Source organism: Drosophila sulfurigaster, chromosome 4, assembly GCF_023558435.1.
Source record: "Drosophila sulfurigaster albostrigata strain 15112-1811.04 chromosome 4, ASM2355843v2, whole genome shotgun sequence".
Taxonomy (NCBI): domain Eukaryota; kingdom Metazoa; phylum Arthropoda; class Insecta; order Diptera; family Drosophilidae; genus Drosophila; species Drosophila sulfurigaster.
This window is the reverse complement of record NC_084884.1, coordinates 429,103-449,869: the sequence shown is the minus strand read 5'-3', so window position 1 is coordinate 449,869 and position 20,767 is coordinate 429,103. Positions and strand designations below refer to the sequence as shown.

The 20,767-nt window shown below is 32.6% G+C and overlaps 1 protein-coding gene across 1 annotated transcript in view; it reads left to right on the top strand.

Moving 5' to 3' along the window:
- Positions 1-20,767, top strand: part of LOC133846953 (twitchin) — a 64,141-nt gene that overhangs the window by 20,522 nt on the left and 22,852 nt on the right. The window contains 22 exon segments of the mRNA XM_062281665.1: positions 2,742-2,915; positions 11,445-11,573; positions 12,112-12,379; positions 12,382-12,807; positions 12,894-13,247; positions 13,473-13,811; positions 13,814-14,771; positions 14,773-15,182; positions 15,997-16,350; positions 16,353-16,397; positions 16,400-16,460; positions 16,462-16,739; positions 16,742-16,891; positions 17,281-17,442; positions 17,445-17,585; positions 17,588-17,698; positions 17,701-17,991; positions 17,994-18,040; positions 18,319-18,454; positions 18,780-19,451; positions 19,454-19,669; positions 19,739-20,767. Of these exon segments, the coding sequence (XP_062137649.1) occupies positions 2,742-2,915; positions 11,445-11,573; positions 12,112-12,379; positions 12,382-12,807; positions 12,894-13,247; positions 13,473-13,811; positions 13,814-14,771; positions 14,773-15,182; positions 15,997-16,350; positions 16,353-16,397; positions 16,400-16,460; positions 16,462-16,739; positions 16,742-16,891; positions 17,281-17,442; positions 17,445-17,585; positions 17,588-17,698; positions 17,701-17,991; positions 17,994-18,040; positions 18,319-18,454; positions 18,780-19,451; positions 19,454-19,669; positions 19,739-20,767 (6,751 nt within the window).

Sequence of the window (20,767 nt, the reverse complement as noted above, 5' to 3'; positions counted from 1 at the left end):
AATACCTTTAAATTAAAGCGGATGGCACTTATTTTGGTGAAGTTGTGAAAAATATACTGTTAAAAAAATTGTATTACTTAAATGCAAAAGTGCCTTAAAAAGTAGTTGAAATCAGAGGAATGAAATCGGTTAAAAGGGTGGCATTCCCTTTCTGCGGGAAATAGCTAATTGCCGTTCAACTGTTTTTTAAAGTAAGGTATAAAACTCTTTTGCGGAAAAGAGAAAACAACAAACACAAGTCAGCTGTTTCAGCAGTAAGAAATGATAGCATGACGATGACCAAAAAGTGGTGAAATCCGGAGCACCTAAAAACAAAGATGTCGGTTTTGGTCCCATAACGAAAATAAAAAGTAAAACCTGTGCACCCCTGTATATCTTAAAAATGTATAAATATGCTGCCCTACTGATCTCATTTTAATGTAATTAAACCCTATTGGGAGACTCATTGAAGTTTGAAAAGGTTTTGTTTTAAGTAACTCGTATAATGCGGCATTAAAACCAACCTCTTAGGAAAATAACCCATCTGTGATGGATATTGTAAAACAACGACGTCGTTCCTCTATCCGAAGCTTAATGACTAAGGAACCCATTCAGAACGAGTCTTTTCTTGGAATAGTTTTAAAACCTGTAGTAAAGGACGCTAAAGAAATAGTTCAGCCCCAGCAAGCTAAAGAATTACTTAAGGTAAAATGGTACTTGAGATTTACAATATTATCCTATCTAATTCAAATTTCTACATATGCAGATGTATACTATAAAATCTTTTCTATTTTTTCTTGCGAATAATTTCCCATTTTTGTAAATAAAGGAGGAGGTCATAGCCTCCGAATGTTTACTCTACTTCTTCTACTTTTTCAACATCTTTTTCCTACTTCTTAATATCTTTGTGTGCTTTATTCTATATTAAATTTTCTTACTCGCTTTTTAGCTCTTTATTCTTTGGAACTTTATGTGCTTAGCCTAATTTTATACGTACCTTTTTTAGAATTCTGTAAAAAAACAATCTTTGCATTTATGCGTATACAAAAGTAGCTTATATGTTCATACTTTTCAATTTACCTTTGAAAATAGAAATATGGGAATGTGTCGCCCATTTTTTTACTTATTGAACATATTATTAAATTTATTATTGTTGTAATAATCCAAATAAAATTTCGAAAAAAATAATACGATTCAAATTATTTGAATGAATAAATTGATAAGATGCGGAAAAAATCTGTTTTGAATAATGTTCATATGTATGTTAACTTTTGTATATGATTCATAATATTTAAATACGAAAATTATTCATCAATAATAAAAGTCCCATATTCACCCACACAAAAAAAGGCTCATGTGACGGAACAATTAACTCCCACGAATGCAACCAAAGCGAAAATATCTGATTTAAAAACCTGAACCTATACCAACCATTGTGGATAATAATGAACGACCTGAGTTAGATAATTATGAATGTGTGGAAATTGAAAAAGTTAAACCGAAACCTGAGAAGCCCATAACAGTCATTAACACTCCGGACAAGCAACCTGACGTTCAAGTGCCTGCTGACAGCTTGAAGGTAAGGGCTTAAAATACACTTAGCGACTGAAATAATTTCACTTGATTTCCTTTTTTCATTAAATATCTCATCTATACTATATATAAAACTTCAATGTCTCTGTTATACTTTGAATCGACTTATGTACAAGTTGTTAAAAAATTATATTATATGTATATAGGTATATAATTATACACATATTAATATTTCATATACACAAAAATTCAGATATTCTTAATACATTTAGAAATTTTAATATATTTACTAAAAATGTGCATAGATTGCGTAATATCAAGACAGAGGTGTAGGTATACATTTACGTAATAATATTTGTTCATATACTCTAGCATATATTAATACTATTTCATATATACTCAATATATTTAAATATTTTATTTTATCATTCGTTCCACTAAAAAAGAATTCAACAAAAAATTATGTTTCGTGGTAGTTAAAATTAAAATACCCAAGACATACGAAAGGCATCCAGATAATAGAGGTATGTGTATGTAAACACACACTACGTATGAGTATTAAATTCTACCGACACATAAGCATTTCCAATATATTTTTAATTTTTGTGTTTTATATATTTATCAAATATACATTCTTATATATAAAATGTTATATATAAGTATATGTATTTTAATGCGCAAAATTTGCTCGACATATATAATATAGCAATTTAAATGTTTGAGATCTGTCTGCTCTTGTCGTTCTTGACCAACGGTTTGAATTATATGTTTATAATAGATATGTATCCATATACTTATATAAAACCATATAAACTAGTATATCGTGAAGAAAATTAAATAAAAAATAATAATCGGAACATCCATTACAAAAACTATTTGCAATGTAATTGCTGTGCAATCTGAATTAATTAAAGAAATATTGTATATAAGCGTTCATACATATGTACCTACATTCATAGATCAATTTGTAAGCTTATAGCAATATGGCGACCTTTCAATTGTCAGTTACTGCGGTATGTATCAGTAGTCATTTAGAAAATTGCTTGATTGGATTTCCTTTAAAAAACATTCAATTTTAATATTAATTCAAGTGTATCCGAAATTATTAAATATTTTTAAAAATGGTGGAAAGTAAAAAATAATCTACAGAAAAAAGTAAATGTATTCTAATCATAATATTCATTTTAATTCAAAATGTTTGATTTTATGCCTTCATTTTTTTTATTCAGGAAGACAAAACGAAAGTTCCCAGAATGCAGCCTCCTGCGCCCGGTGAGCCACCAAAAATTGAGGTAATTCGGGAGAAGCGTCCATCACTTGCTCCAGAGCCACCGAGTAGACGAGGATCCCTAATTCCTCCCGCCGACATGGGCCGTCGACCATCCTTAATCATTAATGACGAGGTAAATTTTGAACGTCTTTTTACATATTGAATAATTCATTCTCTTGAAGTAGTATGCCACCTCTTTTACATTTTTGACGTGGCAAGATTGCCAAACATTTAAATTGACCATGAGTTAAATTGAAGGCGCATAATTATATTTTATGCATATTATATGCTAAGATTTTTCTATCAAAATAGCCATTCATCACTGGCATGTTCAGAGTTCAGGTATAAGTAAATGAAAAAGGTAATTGTACCTGAATCGGTCTTCTGTAATTCTGCCTATCACTCTATTCATTTCCCTCTCTTTTATAAGTAGAAAAGATAATCATTAAATACAAACCCTAAGGGATTTAAAAAGATTTAAATGTCAATTGTATTGTTGTGGCCGTCTTGAAAATTAAACATGAACTAGTCCTATGTAATAAATTTCATATATAAATCATGTTTAAAAGCAGAAAATAAATAAATAAATAAATTTGCACAATAATTCAGATCAAAACATTAGAACTGAACTGATTGATCACGATATCAAATTTTTATAAAATGTCATTGCTTTCTTAGATATATAAATAAACTCTTGCTTTTGTCTGTTTTTTGCTATTATTTCTTACATTTGTCTTACAATAACATCTTCAAACAACCGACAACTACCTCAATTAATAGCAAAAGAATTTTGCTAATTCAAAATTGATAATTAATAATAATTAATAGTCCGAGTAGTATAATTATAATATATTTAGTGAGAACCCTTACTAAATTCTAATAATCGTTAAGATATACTGATTGTTAAATATTTTTTTACGCTGCGGTTGCTTTATAGTATTCTATATAGATAAAAATTAGAAATAAATATCGACCTGGGAACACATACATACATACATATCACAATATAAATTTTATATAACCAAAGGAAGAGATTTCGAACAATATTTTGATATATATAATATGTATACATTGTTTAATAATTGAATGTCTTGTACTTAATTGTATTGCACCTTGTTATCAAAATTGTACCTAATTTCATGTATATTTCCTATGTCCCTTCTATGTACCATGTTCACAAACTAAACAACAACAAAAATCACTACAACACCAATACATATAACATATCCGATTCAACAAAACAAAAACTGTATTGTATTCGACATGTCTGTGAATCGCAACTTTACAACCGATCGAACAATCCAACGCACTTCCTACCTACAACAACAAACCCATTTTCCACTTGGTATAAACACAATGCAATAAATATTCACCATACCCATGTGCACGTACATATACGTACATATATATATATATATATATATTATATATATACATATATATATAAATATAAATATATTTATAAACAAATTCAGAAGAAACTACGCCCCGGCGAAGTTATGGATACGCGGGTAAGACAATCCAAAAACTTTTTGTTATCTTGTAAAAGCTCTGTTTTATGTCGTTTGCAATTATAGCGAGGTTAAATTCATATTTGAACATTTCTTTTCTATTATTTATTGTTAAATTTTGGTAAAGTTTTACAAAATTATAAGTTTTAAATAAATTAAAAATAATACCATTTCTGATTTTGAAAAAGGTAAAATTTGTAATATTTTAGTTTATCAATTAAGTAATTATAAATTTATTTGAAATGTTAGAAGCTAAAAATAATTAGAATAATTTCGTGCAACTTTCCAGTAAATTGTTTAGGGCTACCCCAATACTAGATTACATTTATATAAGTGAAATGAGTGAATACACATAAATGGAATTAACATTACACGTTTACATTTATCGGTTAATTGTTTAAACATATTTATCGATCGTAAAATAGATGGTATTGCTCGAAAACTTTTTAATTCCGAATGATTTGGACATTCGTATTGCCAGATTTATCTACGGCTAAATTATATATGCGATTCAACTTTATACATATACCATATTGCATTTTCTAATAATAGACGAATTTTCAACTCACACAAATTTGTCTAAAATAAAAATAAAGAAATATATAATGCCCAGATTTGTTAGATGCGTAAATATGCATTACATTATTATGTGGGATTTTTATTTACATTTGCATATCATTGCGTATTATTTAATCATCCACATATACTACAATAATAGAAAAGAGACATACTGCATCGTAAATAGACTGCACGTATCTTATGCATTAGTATATTAAATTATATATTCAATTGACAGTTGTGATGACAACTTTTGCAAACAAAAAGCTATTTAAATTAAAAAAGAGTAAATATATTTAAAACAAGAAATTAAAAATACATTCGAAGTTATTAAATATTTATATCTTTGCAATAACTGAAATATTTTTCTAAATCATTAAAAAAAAATTTAAGAAATTTAATTAAATTAAATTTAAATTTAAATTTTTCGCCCAAGCTGGTTTTATTCAAAAGCATAAAACAAAAGTCGATCGGAATTAATAAGTTCTTTAACTTATTGATATTGTTTACACAGATACAACTGGAACTATTTATATATTTCCCGCTGTTTTATATTTCTCCTGCTTGTTAATTGGCACCACTGGCAGGTCAAAATGGTCTACAGCTAAACCGCATTATTATAATCATACATATGTGTATATAAAAACAAAATTAACAATAATATACATTATGTATGAGTTATGAGCATTTAAACTAAAAAATTTGTTGCGAAGGTGCATTTGGTTAAGTGTATCGCGAGTGTAGAGACGAGGCCGTGTTCGGTGTTAACGTAAAGACGTAAGAACTAAACTGTTAATTAATTCAAAAATATAAGTTTTTAATTTATTAATTTCAACAACTGATAACAAATAGAAAGAAATTATATAATAGATTAATTACAAACAATTAAATATATCTCAATTAGTAATAATATTTATTTACTACACAAACAAATATATAATAGAAAGGTCGAAATAGAAATAATACTTTTTGGCATGTGCAGTACGTTTCACTATCATCCATGTAAATTCAACATTGTATCACTATCAATCTTGTTAAATAGTTAAAACGCAAAATGAATGTTCTTCAGCCTTTTATTGATTTTAATTAAAAACACCCATATTGCAGTTATTGAGGCCAGGCGAGGTTGGTGAAGGACAGGTGAGAGTTAGTTGTGCTTTTTCCCTCATTTTTTTATGTTGTAGTATTTTGGTCGATTCCATTTTTTAAAAGAAACCTCTATCAGACATCCAATTTCCAAATATTCGTTCACCTGCATTAAATTAATAATTACCAATGCCAATAAATTAACTACAACATCTAGGGCTGCAAACTAGCCACATTGTTTACAGAGGTTTTGAGACTTAAGCAGTCAAAAACAAACCAAAATGTAATAATCAATTATTGTATTTTTAGACTTTTAATTGACGTATATTGATTTTTGATGTTCCCACCAAATAAATGATTAGATATATTATAGAGTGGTGGGAGAACAACGCCTTTACGGCAATATAGTATGTTTCAATCTAGTATAATCCAATCAATAAAAATTACGATAAGCTGTTTGCAGCCTTGGTTACATTACATTAAATCAAAGTATGTAGATTTAGTCAATTATTATTATTTTTAAATGCTTTCATATTTACGCATAATACTTCCATTTGAATTGCTAGGTTCATTTGTATGCAACTACATACATATAGTATGTATATCAAAAGCCGTAGTTGCTCAATACGAGAATGAATACTCATACACATGATTCGTTGATTGATTTTCTTTATTACTATGTTAAAACATTTTAATATAATAATTTAATATAATTTAACCAGCTACCCATAGCGTAGAAGTATTCGATAAAGTTGTGCCTGCAGAAAATAAATGTAGGTACAGGCAAGACGATGCACATCCGACACAAAATGCCATGTCCGTCCGTGGAACACTGACATCTCACAGACTATAAAAGATATAAACACCACCTTTGTTGTTGTTGCACGCAGATTAAGTTTGCTGTGGATTTTGAAAAAACAAGGTAGTATGTAGTAGTTTATTGTGAAGACGAAATATGAATTTCGGTATACAATCATTTGCTACGTGGATATAGTTTAATACTTTTTGCACTGTTTTGCTTTTATTGAATGGGTAGCAGGTGTTTCACAGTCGTACACACTCGACTGTAGCTTTCTTACTTCTTATTGAAATTAGACTTTTTACATACATTTAACCCCCATTAAGATGCGTAATGAATAAAATTAATTATTACTTCGAATTAAAGAGGAGGTATAAAATGCAAGCAATATTACCGAACACTTTTCAGGAAGGGATATAAAAATTGTTCATTTCTATAATTATTTAACTTTCAAGGGCATTTTAAAGGTGTGTCGTTTTTAAATATTTGATATTATTTTGAAAATTATTCATTAAAATACTTATTTTTGTTTCGATAGCACAAGCAGCAAAGACCAGGCGAAATGGGGACACAAAACAGGTCTAAATATATATTTATATTTGTTATCGCTTGTTTTGTTTGTGTTGATTACTTATATTAAATTCAGAATAGTCGTACCATGAAGGTTTTGTAAATATTGATTTACATAGATATCCGACTGTATATTCACATCAATACTTTATTTAAATTTAAAATTAAACTTGTGACTGGCACTAGCCCTTCTCACATTCCTGTAAATAATATATTCTAAGTCGTTTATGTGTACATCAAGTAGTAGTGTAAAATAATATTATACATTATTCGTTGTCTTTAATTAGGAATTCTAAAGTTAAATAACCACTGCAAATGGCTGTTATCTACAAATTTGTTAGAATCAATAATACAGTTTTTAAAATATTTTTAAAGTTGTTAATCATAATCATTAGTATATTGCAACCTATTCTGGTTCTGCAATGTTTGTTTTACTATAAAAATTTTAAAGTGTAGTTTCGGACATTATGATTATTATGATTTTCTTCTATTATGTATTTTGTTTGCATTTATTTATCTATGCTTGAACTTGTGATCTAAATACAGCTGTACTTTATGGGGCGGTAATGGTCTATAAGGGTGTTATTATTACAAATGGGTTTACAATGTAAACTAATTTATTAGTCACTTGTTTGAAATTTGAAGAATCATTGGGTAATACATAATTAAAATTAAAATTATAAAATGGTTTTATTTTAAACGTGCACATATTAAAACAAGATTGATTCAATATCAATGTGCACTTAATGAATTAATTAATCTACACGTTTTGTAAAACGCTCATATACACACATATACTAATTAAACAAACAATCTTTTGTCATGCATAATAACTGTTAAGTAAAAGTTTGAAATTTTTCAGTAGTTGATGTATGTATCTGTAGTTTGAAATTAATATTTTTCGTGTTTTGGTTTTTAACAACTCCGAAGTATAACGGAATAAAGTATTATATACTTTGAATTGTAGTTTTCCATTTTCCATTGAAAATATAAATGATTTCATAAATTGGTTTAATCTTTAATGTTTACTTTTCTTCATAACGCTTCAAGAATACCAATATCGACTGACATATATTTGTTAATTTTGTTTGTTGCTATGTGTTCGTGATGTTATTGTGCTTGTCCAATAAAAGCGGAGACGTCCTTCCATTGATGTACGGAGACCAAGTGTTCAAGACCTGGAAGACCTTATAAACAAACCTTCAACTCCGTTGCGTGATGTTGGTGATGGAGGTCCACCCTCAATTATCGATGTACAGGAGTCATACTCCGTGGTCGAAGGTATGTTGTCAACCTAAAATAAATGCTATCTTAAATGTATGTAACTAATGTCCAAGTGGAAAATGTTTCAAAACTTAGTTTTTATGTACTATAGTTGTTTACTAATGTATTAAAGCTGGAATTGGGATACGTTTTTATCCCTTAGTTATTTTATAAAAAAAAATTAAAAAGTAGTGTTATTCTTAATTTTGCAACAGTACATTAGTACACAACTCATGAGATTATTTTTAGTACCACCAGCTACTACTAATTTTACTTCCATTTCACTGAAAATATATGTATTTATGTACATCGATACAAAAAAAACTATTTCAAATGAGTAAAAAAAGCTATAATCATACAACAATTATTTTATAGTAATAATAATCTAAAATTCATGTTAACATATTTTCCAAGGCTGCACAGCATTTAGTGATTCGCAAAGTGTAGTGATGTTAAAGTGTAACATAATAAAGCCAGAGTGTATAATTTTTCAAAGCTAAGGGATATTAATTAATATTTCTATGAACTAAGAACTTCAAAATATATAAATTTGGTGTTTTTTTTTAATTGTCAAAGCTTAGACCTTGCAATTGCACTGCACATTAAAATAAACCTTTTATTTTAACCTTTTATAAATATTACTGTTTCTGAAATCCTGAAAAATTGTTTAGGGATAGTAGAACTTCATTCCAAAATTAAAGTGACTCACAAAATTCAACTGCTTTTGAATTATGAACTCCTAGAATGGCAAAATCTATTACGGTTAGTTTGTTTTGCAATTATGCATTTTAAAATAAAATTTTTCATCATATCAATATAAATTTGGTTACCAGAACGATGTACATATATATTACTTAAAGAACAAAAATTGGGTTTCTTTAATACAATCGAGTTTTAGTTTTTGGTAGGACGACCAATTTGTTTCATGCATGAGGCTTGTACCCATACTTACCCACATATATATCTATGTTTCATTGTTATGTTTCATGAAATTGACAGACTCGACGGCCTACCTTACGGTTGGTGTCGAGGGCAACCCAGCACCTACATTTAAATTCTACAAAGGCGTTAGTGAAATACTTGAGGGCGGTCGCTACAAATTCCTAACGGATGGGCAAACGAACACAATTACATTGTGTATGCGTAAGTGCAAACCGAACGATGAAAGCAAATATAAGGTTGTTGTTTCGAATATACATGGTGAGGACTCCGCGGAGATGCAATTATATGTCTCCGATTCAAGTGGTATGGATTTCCGTGCCATGCTTAAAAACGTCGTTATCAAAAATGGGACAAAGAAGAACAAGACCCTAATTGGGGCGATCTTAAAGAAACTGAAAAACCGTTGCCCGCTTTAAAAAGTCGAAAGGGTAAGGAAACAAAATATGGTTTACAAAACTAACAATTTTTTCCAAAACAAAATTTTAATCAAAATTACTGCACATCACGACATTGTAGTAATTTTAAATTTTGATTGCAAATTGCATTCTTTAAACGTTAAGTGAACGTAGAAAATTATATAAAAATCTAATTAAAACGAAGAATTTCTCGCAAATCTTCAAATGCCCTTTGAATTGTAATGTATCATTGTTATAATTTTATATAATTATTATATCACTCTTAAAATTCTCCACACCCTATTGAATGTTAAAATGCAAAAATAAGGTACAGGTATAGACCAATATCGACAGTTGACAAGATATTGATTCTCAGCTAAAAAAATTAGAAAAGGACGGTGGCTTGTCCAGTTATCGAATTTTACCTTAAATTCTTTAACTATCTTTACTAGTTGTCCTAAACATAATATTGTTGTACTGTAAATACTTTTGCTTGGATGTGGCAAATGGTAATGAAATTTCTCTTTCTGGGACTTATAAACACTAAGAACAACATATTTAATCGTTATAATGTACAATATGATACAGGCGCCATCATCTCGTAGGCCATCCCTAGCTGAGTTGATCCCCGATTGGCCGACGTTGCATCCATTTCGACGCGAGGAGGTGCGATTTCAAATAACAGAGATTATTTCATTATAAATCAAAATTTAAAAATAAAAAAAATTTTTTTTTGATGAACAGGTTTTCTTGTTTTTGGCGTCTTTGTCCGTCCATCGACTTTTTATACTCTGATGTAATTTTGTAGTTTTTAACAGACTAACTGTGCTTGTGCTATACTTGAGATTTGGGAGCACATTGATTTATTTTCTTCATATTATGGATATTGTACAGTAAAGTGATATTTTTATTGTTCGGTTGATATTTTCATTTTGTCTTCAATTCCTTTTGTTAGTTTTGATATTGGACGTCTACAATGATCTTATGATTATCAAAATTTCAAACGGATATATATAGTACATTAATTATATACAATGAACGTTTATTTATCCTTTGAAATTAACTAATTTTTTTCCAATTTTGAAATTCATATTTAAAATGTTCCTTCATAAATTGCGAAAAAAAAATGGAGGAAAATATAAGAAATTTAATTAGTAATACAAACAGCAGTTATTAATCATTGCTGTTTCGAAGAAACAACTCATTTTAATTGCTATAAATATTTTATGAATGTATATGATAAATTGTTTTTGCGTTGATTTGTATTTTTGCTTCTGATTTATTTTATTAAAATTATCATAGTTCGTAATCATACTCAGTATTAGAAATTACTTGAGTGAAATAGAATTAAATAAAATATATATAGAGAGATGATTTAAAATAGTACACATTTGGCGATCTTATGTGTGCATCTATTTTAATTGTGAATGCTAATTGTAATCCTATATCAATATTGATGTCGTTTGACCTCTTTACCCATTTTTGACAACGCAAATAAATTCAATCATTAACAACAACATCGCGATAAATGAGCATAGAAGGTTGAGTCATTCCTTAGCCCGCTGATAGACCAGTTCGCAAAGGAAGGAAAAGATAAGAAAGTTGTATTTGAAGCGCGATTCAGCAAGCCAAATTGCAAACCGAAATGGCTTTTAGAAAAGATGTGAGTATTAATTAATAATTGTAAATTGTTTTCTGTTTTATTTGTTTTTTTAATCAATTTTAAAAATAGTAATCAATATTACAAGTTTTTATATACAAATAAGTACGTTGGTGTAATAAAAATTTACCGTGAAAAAACGATTGATTAAATTCTAAAAAGGAGCCATTGTTACATTCGTATGTAAAAGTAAGCTTAGACTGCTTTTAGATTTTCGTTAATCAATCCAATTTTTTTCGACCAGAGGAATAAATTAATTTATTTCCTAAATTCAATTAGAATATTACTTACTATTCACAAGTTCAAAAATTATTAATTTTGAATATTGAACTCAAATTATCTTTAAAAATTCCGATTATTACAAAACAACGGCTTATATTAAAGACTATTAATTTAATATGAGAAAAGAAACATTTTCTTTTCCATTGATTACCTAAACGTTCTCACGTTTAAGATCAGATATATTTTAATCATTTATAAAATATATGTTGCATACCTAGTCTAAAAAATTTTCTATTATTAAATGGGGCTCCATATTATAGGAGGTGTTCACAGGCAGCAAATACAAATTCAAGCAAGAGAATGATACGTACCAGTTGATAATAACAACGCCTAAGGTGGAGGATACTGGCAAATACACAATTGAAATTGGCGGCGTGTCCAGCACCGCATTTCTTAATGTTGAGGAAGCCGATCCCACATACACATTTACAAAACCACTTAAAAAGAAACTTGAAGGATTTACGCGACATGAGACGACATTGGAATGTGCTGTTAGCAGTAGCATGGCCAATGTGCATTGGTTCAAGGATAACAAAAAATTGAATCGGATGATCCACGTTATTTGATCTCCAAAGATATTAATGGTAATCTAAAGCTCATTATCAAAGAATCTCTATTGGAGGACACGGGCAAATATCGATGTCAATTAGATAAACAGCCAGATAAAACCGAATGTGCCCTTAATGTTGTGGAGTATCCCTACAAGTTTGTCAAAGTACTCAAATCACAGCAATGTATAGAGAAGGATACTGTTACCCTGGCTTGTGAAATTGACGATGCCCAAGGTGATGTCCAATGGTTCCGCAATGATGAGGAAATAAAGCCCGATAAACGTATGCAAATTATTAAAGACGGTCGTAAGCGAAAGCTTGTGATTAAAGATTGCAAAGTTACTGATGCGGGTCAGTTTAGGTGTACAACAAATGCTGATAAGACCGACGCTGAAATTATCATAAACTGTAAGAAAATAATATATTTTCATTTATTTTTTAGTTGCGTTGCCTGAAAATATATTAATATATATATTTCTTTTGAACTATTTAAGATCAAAATCGATTCAACAAGAAACTTAAAGACACTGATGCTGTGGAGCGTGAGAAGTTGGTATTAGATGTAGAGCTACAGGATCAAACAGCTCCATGTGATTGGAAGTTTAATGGAGAACCAATAGTGCCAAACGAACGTATTGAAATTAAAAATTTAGGCGGTGGTAAACATCAATTGGTTTTCAACAGTCTTGAATTAACCGATGTTGGTGAGATAACCTGTGAGTCGGGACAATTGAACTCGACCTGCCAACTTTCTGTACGCAAAGGAGAGAGTAGACCCAACATAGATTGTCCAGATGAGTTCGCTGGTCCTATAAGTGCAGCTGTAATTATTGAAGTGCCCTACAAAGGTATTTTAATTATTATTTATTTATGGGACATTTTTAAACTTTTACATTGTAATTTCTGAGTTAATCGACTTCCAGTACAAATAGGCCCCTTTTTTTTTTTATTTTTATTTTTATTTTTTTAATTGGAAATTCATTCATTTATCGTGTTAAAACACATTAATCTTATTTAGATGCCTTATATTATTATTGCAAGAATATATTCCTTATTTTGTCTCTTTCATGAAGTCTGCGGTACAAGACAAACTCCGATTGAAGCTAAATTAATTAAAGATGGCAAACCCTTGCCCGTCAAAGATGTCGAAGTTGCGGTCACCGATGACAAGGTTACCTTTAAAATTAAAAAACCCTCGCGAGATTTGTCAGGACCATATCAAATAAAAATTGTCAATGGGCAGGGTGAAGATACGAAAAATGTTAACATTATATGCCAAGATGTCCCAGAACCTCCGAGAGATATAGATATTACTGATGTGTATCAAACTTCGTGTGTCGTGCAATTCAAACCACCAGCGGACGATGGCGGAAGTCCTATAACAAAATACGTGATCGAACGCCAAGACTTGAGCAAAAACAAGGCTGGGATCCTGTCGCTGAGGTTCTACCAAGCGAGCCATGTCTTAAGAAAATTGACGACTTGGTACCAAAGAAGCAGTACAGATTCCGTTTGCGTGCTGTCAACAAAATTGGCCCATCTGACCCGGCTACCTTCAAAAACTCAATACTCGCGAAAGATCCATGGGATGAGCCTGGTAAACCAAAAGAGGTTGATCTGGTCGATTGGGATAAAGATCATGCTGATTTGAAATGGGAGGCACCCGACAGCGATGGTGGTGATCCCATCACAGCATACGTTGTTGAATATAAGGAAAAATTCTCCAGTGATTGGGTGGCCGGCAAAGAAGTACCCGGAGATGCTAGAACAGCAACCGTTAATGATCTCAAAGAGGGCCAACAGTACGAATTTCGAGTCCGTGCTATTAATCGAGCTGGTCCTGGCGAGCCTAGCGACAAGACGAAAGCCATTATTGCCAAATGCCGTTTTGTTAAGCCATTCCTCATTGGCGATGGCCTTAAAAATATTACTATTAAGAAAGGGCAAACTGTGCGCTTTGATATAAAGTATGACGGTGAACCGGAACCAACGCCTAGTTGGTTGAAGGATACACAAGTATTAAAGTTTGACAATCAGCGCACTTGTCTGGAGCAACTCGAGCGTAACTCGTCCATTACTATTAAGAAGGCGGTGCGCAAGGATACCGGCAAATACAAATTAGTTTTGACGAATAGTTCAGGTACAATTGAATCGGAAGCACAAGTTGTGGTCCTTGATCGTCCATTGGCACCCGGTGGTCCCTTTGAGCCAGAAGAAGTTCGTGCTCATCATATTAAGATGAAATGGAAGCGCCCTGCCGATGATGGTGGTTGTGAAATCACCGGCTATGCGTTGGAGCGTATGGATGATGAAACTGGACGCTGGATACCAGCGGGAGAAGTTGGCCCAGAAGAGACGTCATTTGATTTCAAGGACTCACACCAAATAAAAATACAAATTCCGCGTCAAGGCAATTAACAAAGAAGGCGAGTCCGAACCGCTTGAAACAACTGATGCGATTGTTGCCAAGAATCCATACGATCCTCCAAGTCCACCAAATCAACCAGTCATTGATGATTATGATAATAAAAGTGTGCTTCTTAAATGGAAAAGACCTCCATCGGATGGTGGACGACCAATTACACATTATATTGTTGAAATTAAGGATAAATTTTCGCCAACGTGGACGGAAGTAACCAAAACGGAGGATCCAACGCCTGAATGCAAAGTTGAAGGACTTAAGGAAAAAATGATCTATCAATTCCGAGTACGTGCTGTCAACAAGGCTGGACCCTCAGAGCCATCACAGCCTACCGATAATCATTTGTGCAAGCATAAAAATCGTAAGTAACTCAATAGGTATTCAAAACCAAGATCATCCTAAAAGTATATTATTGCTTTTTTGGTTTGGCTTTGGCTTAACACACCTTTCCACAATTATGAAAATGTGTATGATTATATTTATGTTCTTCATATATATATGTTTATTTATTATATATTTACTATGGAACGTATTTACTTAGCAATTTATTTTGCAGTAAACAGCGTAATTACTTTATTTACAAAATGCAATTAAATTTATTTAATAAAACTATTATAGAGACATTAAAGCTATATGAAATCTTTGTAAATAAGTTATCAGAAAATCAAATAATTCATATACACAATATAAATAGAAAAATGTAAATCTAATTATGGTTAATTATAGTTTTATTTCTTCATTGCTCGATTAACTACACTTTTATTTATTTGAAAATGCCTTTGATGATATTGGAGGCTCCGAGTACTTCAAAATTCTTTTATATGATTCCGATTTCGATTACTATTTTAGCCTTTTTTCCTTTTCATACATTTTTTTTAAATAAATAATAAATTTAAATTAATTAAGCATACTGCAAATATACAAATGCAATATATATTATTTTTATTTTAAATAAGCTTTAAGCTTATCGTAACTGGTCCCAATAAATAAAATATTTGTAATTTGCTTATATAAATATCGTTACCCTAACAAATAAAATGTGGTTTGGAAAAATTAACATGCTTTAAGCTTGTGAAACGCTTTTTCAAAGTACGTATGCAATTGCAATATTATTCATATCGGATTTGGTTTAAATTTAAATTTTTATCACTACCTTATTTATCAAAACTTAATAGTTAAGCCACAAATTGACCGAACGACCTTTAAGCGGGTTACTCTCAAGAGTGGTCGAACTCATAAATGGTCGGTGGACGTTAGCGGTGAGCCCGTACCGGAATTGGCATGGAGTTGGCGAGATGATGTTCCATTAACGAGCGGTGATCGAATTACTATCGAAAAGGTTGACTACCACACGGAATTTGTGATAACAAATGTAAAGCGCAACGATAGTGGACTCTATACATTGAAAGCTGAAAATCGAAATGGGGTTGATCGCGAAACGGTTGAGTTAATTGTTTTAGGTAAACCCAGCTCACCAAAGGGACCACTCGTTGTCGACGATGTTACCGCAACTGGATGTAAGCTGCATTGGAAAAGCCGGATGACGATGGCGGAGTACCGATTAAGGAATATGTGATTGAAAAATGGATACTGCAACTGGTAAATGGATACGAGTTGGTAGATCAGCTGGTGAAAAGAACCCCCAGTTTTGACGTGACTGGGTTAAATCCTGGATCAGAGTATAAATTCCGTGTGTCGGCAGTCAATGAGGAGGGCGAATCAGAACCATTAACAACACTTGTAGGCGTTGTCGCCAAAGATCCCTTCGATGAGCCAAATAAACCTGGTACTCCAGAGGTTGTCGATTATGACAATCAAAGTGTTAAACTGAAGTGGACCCCACCAAATAATGATGGTGGTGCTCCAATTCAAAAGTACATCATTGAAAAGAAAGATAAAAATAAACCAGAATGGGAAAAGCTTTGGAAGTTCCAGGTGATCAATTGGAAGGAACAATTGCCGGTCTTCAGGAATATGGTGAATACGAGTTTCGAGTAATTGCCGTCAACAAAGCTGGCCCATCTCCACCGTCAGACGCAAGTCTGCCACAGATAATCAAATATAAAAAATGTGAGTAAGCAAACTCTTTGCGTAAATGTTGTTCATATTCTATAAAATAAGTAAAAACCTACAGTCGAGTATACCTAATTGTGAGATTTCCGCTACTCATTTTCTAAATTCTAAAAATATACCACATTCAACCGCTTCCAGGCACAAAGTTGTAACACCATTCTTTCCTATGGGTAGCGGGTATAAAAATCGTACACTGATAATATTTTTTAAGAAAATACTTTACTAACCAGCACACATGACGCATTTATATTCGCTGTTTCTTTTAATATTTAACTATTCAAATTAGATACATTCTGAACTTATTAAATGAAACTAGAAATTAGAAAACCTTATAAGTGGTGTTGCAAATATAGATTAATGCTGTTAATATTCTTTACTATCTACAGTGAAACCTCGAATTGATCGCACCAACTTAAAGCCTTTGCTAATACGTGCTGGCAAACCCATAAAATACGACGTCAATGTACGTGGTGAACCAGTTCCAACAATTACATGGTATCAAAACGACAATGAGCTCAAACAAGAAAACTTGCCAAGCAATGCTGAAATTAAAACATACCTCATAATACTAAAATATCGATAATAGATGCGGTACGAGAGCACACTGGTGTCTATAAGATTCGCGCTGAGAATGAACATGGTTTTGATGAGGCAACTGTTGAAGTGAACGTTTTGGGTCCTCCTGGTAAGCCAAGGGACCGTTAACGGTCAACGATATTACCAAGGACAGCTGCAAGTTAAAATGGAAGAAACCAGAAGATGATGGTGGTAAGCCCATAACGGCCTATCAAGTCGAGAAATTCGATAAAAACAAGGTCGGTGGGTACCCGTCGGACGTACCTCTGGTAATGATACCGAATTTGATGTCAAAGGTCTTCAGGAAGGCCATGAGTATCAGTTTCGGGTCAAAGCCATTAATGAGGAGGGCGAATCCGAACCTCTCGAGACCGACGGCAGCATAATTGCTAAAAATCCATATGAATCGGCCAGTAAGCCAGGTACACCTATAATCGACGATTACAATGAACATATGGTCAAACTAAAATGGGAGGTACCAAAAGACAATGGTGGTGCCCCCATCACAGGTTACATTATTGAGAAAAAGATAAATTCGCACCGATATGGGACGAAGTTCTTACCACGAACGTAAGTATTTTCTCATACAGATGTAATCTCTGCCTACGCAAGTTTTTTGTTAGAATTGAAGTCATTAACTTGAATTGAAAAAATATAATTTCTGTTTTACTATTATAACAATTGGGTCAATTTATATTTCCAATTTGAAATTAATATCGCAAATAAGTAAGTTAATTGAAGAAGACGATCGAATATAGTATTTCTTAAGATAGTATGGTATTCACTGGTCATAAAAATATAAAACACTGTATAACGATAAAAAATTAAATAACCTCTTTGATATATAGACACCTGCACCAGAGGCAACAGTCGAGGGTCTTATCGAAGGAAACGAGTATCAATTCCGTGTTCGAGCTATTAATAAGGCAGGCCCTAGCGAACCAAGTGATGCTACTGCACCTCATTTAGCCAAGCCAAGAAACCGTAAGAAATTTAAATCATACTTCTGCGAAATTTTTAATTAGAATTTGTTCTTCTGATAAATAACAAGTTTTATACTAATTTTTCAGCTGCAATATCAACAAAATTGCTTTCCATAATTAATAAGTTTTTACTTTTTTTTGATAAGCTTTTACTGTTGGGTAAATTTAAAAATAACAATGCCTTTGAAGATCATTAACTCGTAATGATTTATTCCCATCTTATACACATAATAATTTATAGTGTTAAGCCAAGCCATGGTCGTGTAATGTTTTTAATGTGCCTAACTCCAATTGATACTCATTAATACGTTTGTAAATTTTTGTAGTCAAACCATCCATAAACCGAGAGAAAATGAAACCCATTAAAGTTCGAGCGGGTCAACCCATTAAATTTGATGTAGATGTCAAAGGAGAGCCCGCACCAACGTTAACTTGGGCCTTTAAAGAAAAAGAAATTACGCCTAGTGGTCAAGCACGATTAGATAATGAAGATTATAATACTAAACTGACATTGTTAGATACGACACGCAAAGATAGTGGCGTCTATAAACTTCGTGCTGAAAATATTAATGGTGTTGATGAGGCGGAAGTGGAAGTTATTATATTAGATAAACCTTCGAAGCCCGAAGGTCCATTGGATGTAAGCGATATTCATAAAGAAGGCTGCAAACTGAAATGGAAGAAACCAAAAGATAATGGTGGTGTACCTCTTACTGGATATGTTGTCGAAAAAATGGATACTGCGACTGGTAAATGGGTACCTATTGGATCTGTTGATCCTGTGAAAACTGAGATTGATGTGAAGGGTCTCGAGCCCAATCATCGCTATCAATTCCGTGTTAAGGCTGTCAATGAGGAAGGCGAATCGGAACCACTAGAAACGGAATCAGCAATTACAGCGAAGAATCCATTTGATATAGCTTCACCGCCTGGCTTACCAGAGCTGGAAGATTGGGATGAGCATCACGTTAAATTGAAATGGGAACCACCTATGCGAGATGGGGATCACCAATTACAAACTACATTATTGAAGTAATGGACAAGGATTCCGGAGAATTTGTAAAAGCCGCCGAAACCGATGGTCCCATTTGCAAAGGTGTTGTCAAGAAGTTGGAGGAAGGTCAACAATATAAGTTTCGGGTTCGTGCTATCAACAAAGCTGGTCCGTCAGAACCATCTGAGCAAACCAATTGGCATACTGCAAAGCCTAGATTCTGTAAGTTAATAAACTTAAAAACATTCACTTATTCAAAATAAAACAAATTAAAAATTATATTTTTTGCAGTGAAACCCCATATTGACAGAACGAATTTGAAACCTATAACTGTCAAAGCAGGATTGTCAATTAGCTTGGATGTTAATGTGAAAGGTGAGCCAGCTCCAACGGTTGAGTGGCTATTTAATAGTTTGCCCGTTGTCACCGAGGAAGAGGGTATTAAGATTGATAACGTAGATTATAATACCAAATTCTTCATAATGCGAGCCAAACGCCCACAGAGTGGCAAATACACCATAAAGGCCACAAATGAAGTGGGCGAAGATATTGCAGAATTAGAAGTGACGGTGTTGGGCAAACCAGGAAAACCAAAGGGCCCACTCGAAGTAAACGATATAACGAAGCACGGCTGTAAGTTGAAATGGAAAAAGCCTGATGATGATGGTGGCTCTCCGATAGACTATTATGAAATTGAAAAACTTGATCCACATACGGGACAATGGTTGCCATGTGGCAAAAGCTCAGAGCCCGAAACTAAGGTAACTGGACTTCAAGAAGGTAAGCCTTACAAATTCCGTGTGCGGGCTGTTAATAAGGAAGGTGAATCTGAAAGCTTGGAAATGGAACAGTCGATTATTGCAAAGAATCCATATGATGAACCCGACAAACCGGGACGCCCAGAGCCTACGAATTGGGACAAGGATTTTGTTGATTTGGCATGGACGCCGCCTAAAAATGATGGGGGAGCGCCAATACAAAAATATATCATACAAATGCGTGATAAGTCTGGTAGAGCTTGGGTGGATGCGGCCACTGTTCCGGGTGATAAAACCAAGGGGACTGTTACTGGAGTTGAGGAAGGCCATGAGTACGAGTTCCGCGTTGTTGCTGTAAACAAAGCTGGTCCAAGCGATCCCAGCGATGTCTCCAAGTCCGTGGTGGCAAAACCACGATTCTTAAAACCACACATTGATCGCAAGAATCTACAAAAGAAGATCATGCGCAGTGGCCAAATGTTACATATGGAGGCTACAGTTAAAGCCGAGCCTCCAGCGAAAATCACCTGGACATATAATGGAGCGGAAATTGCAAGCAATG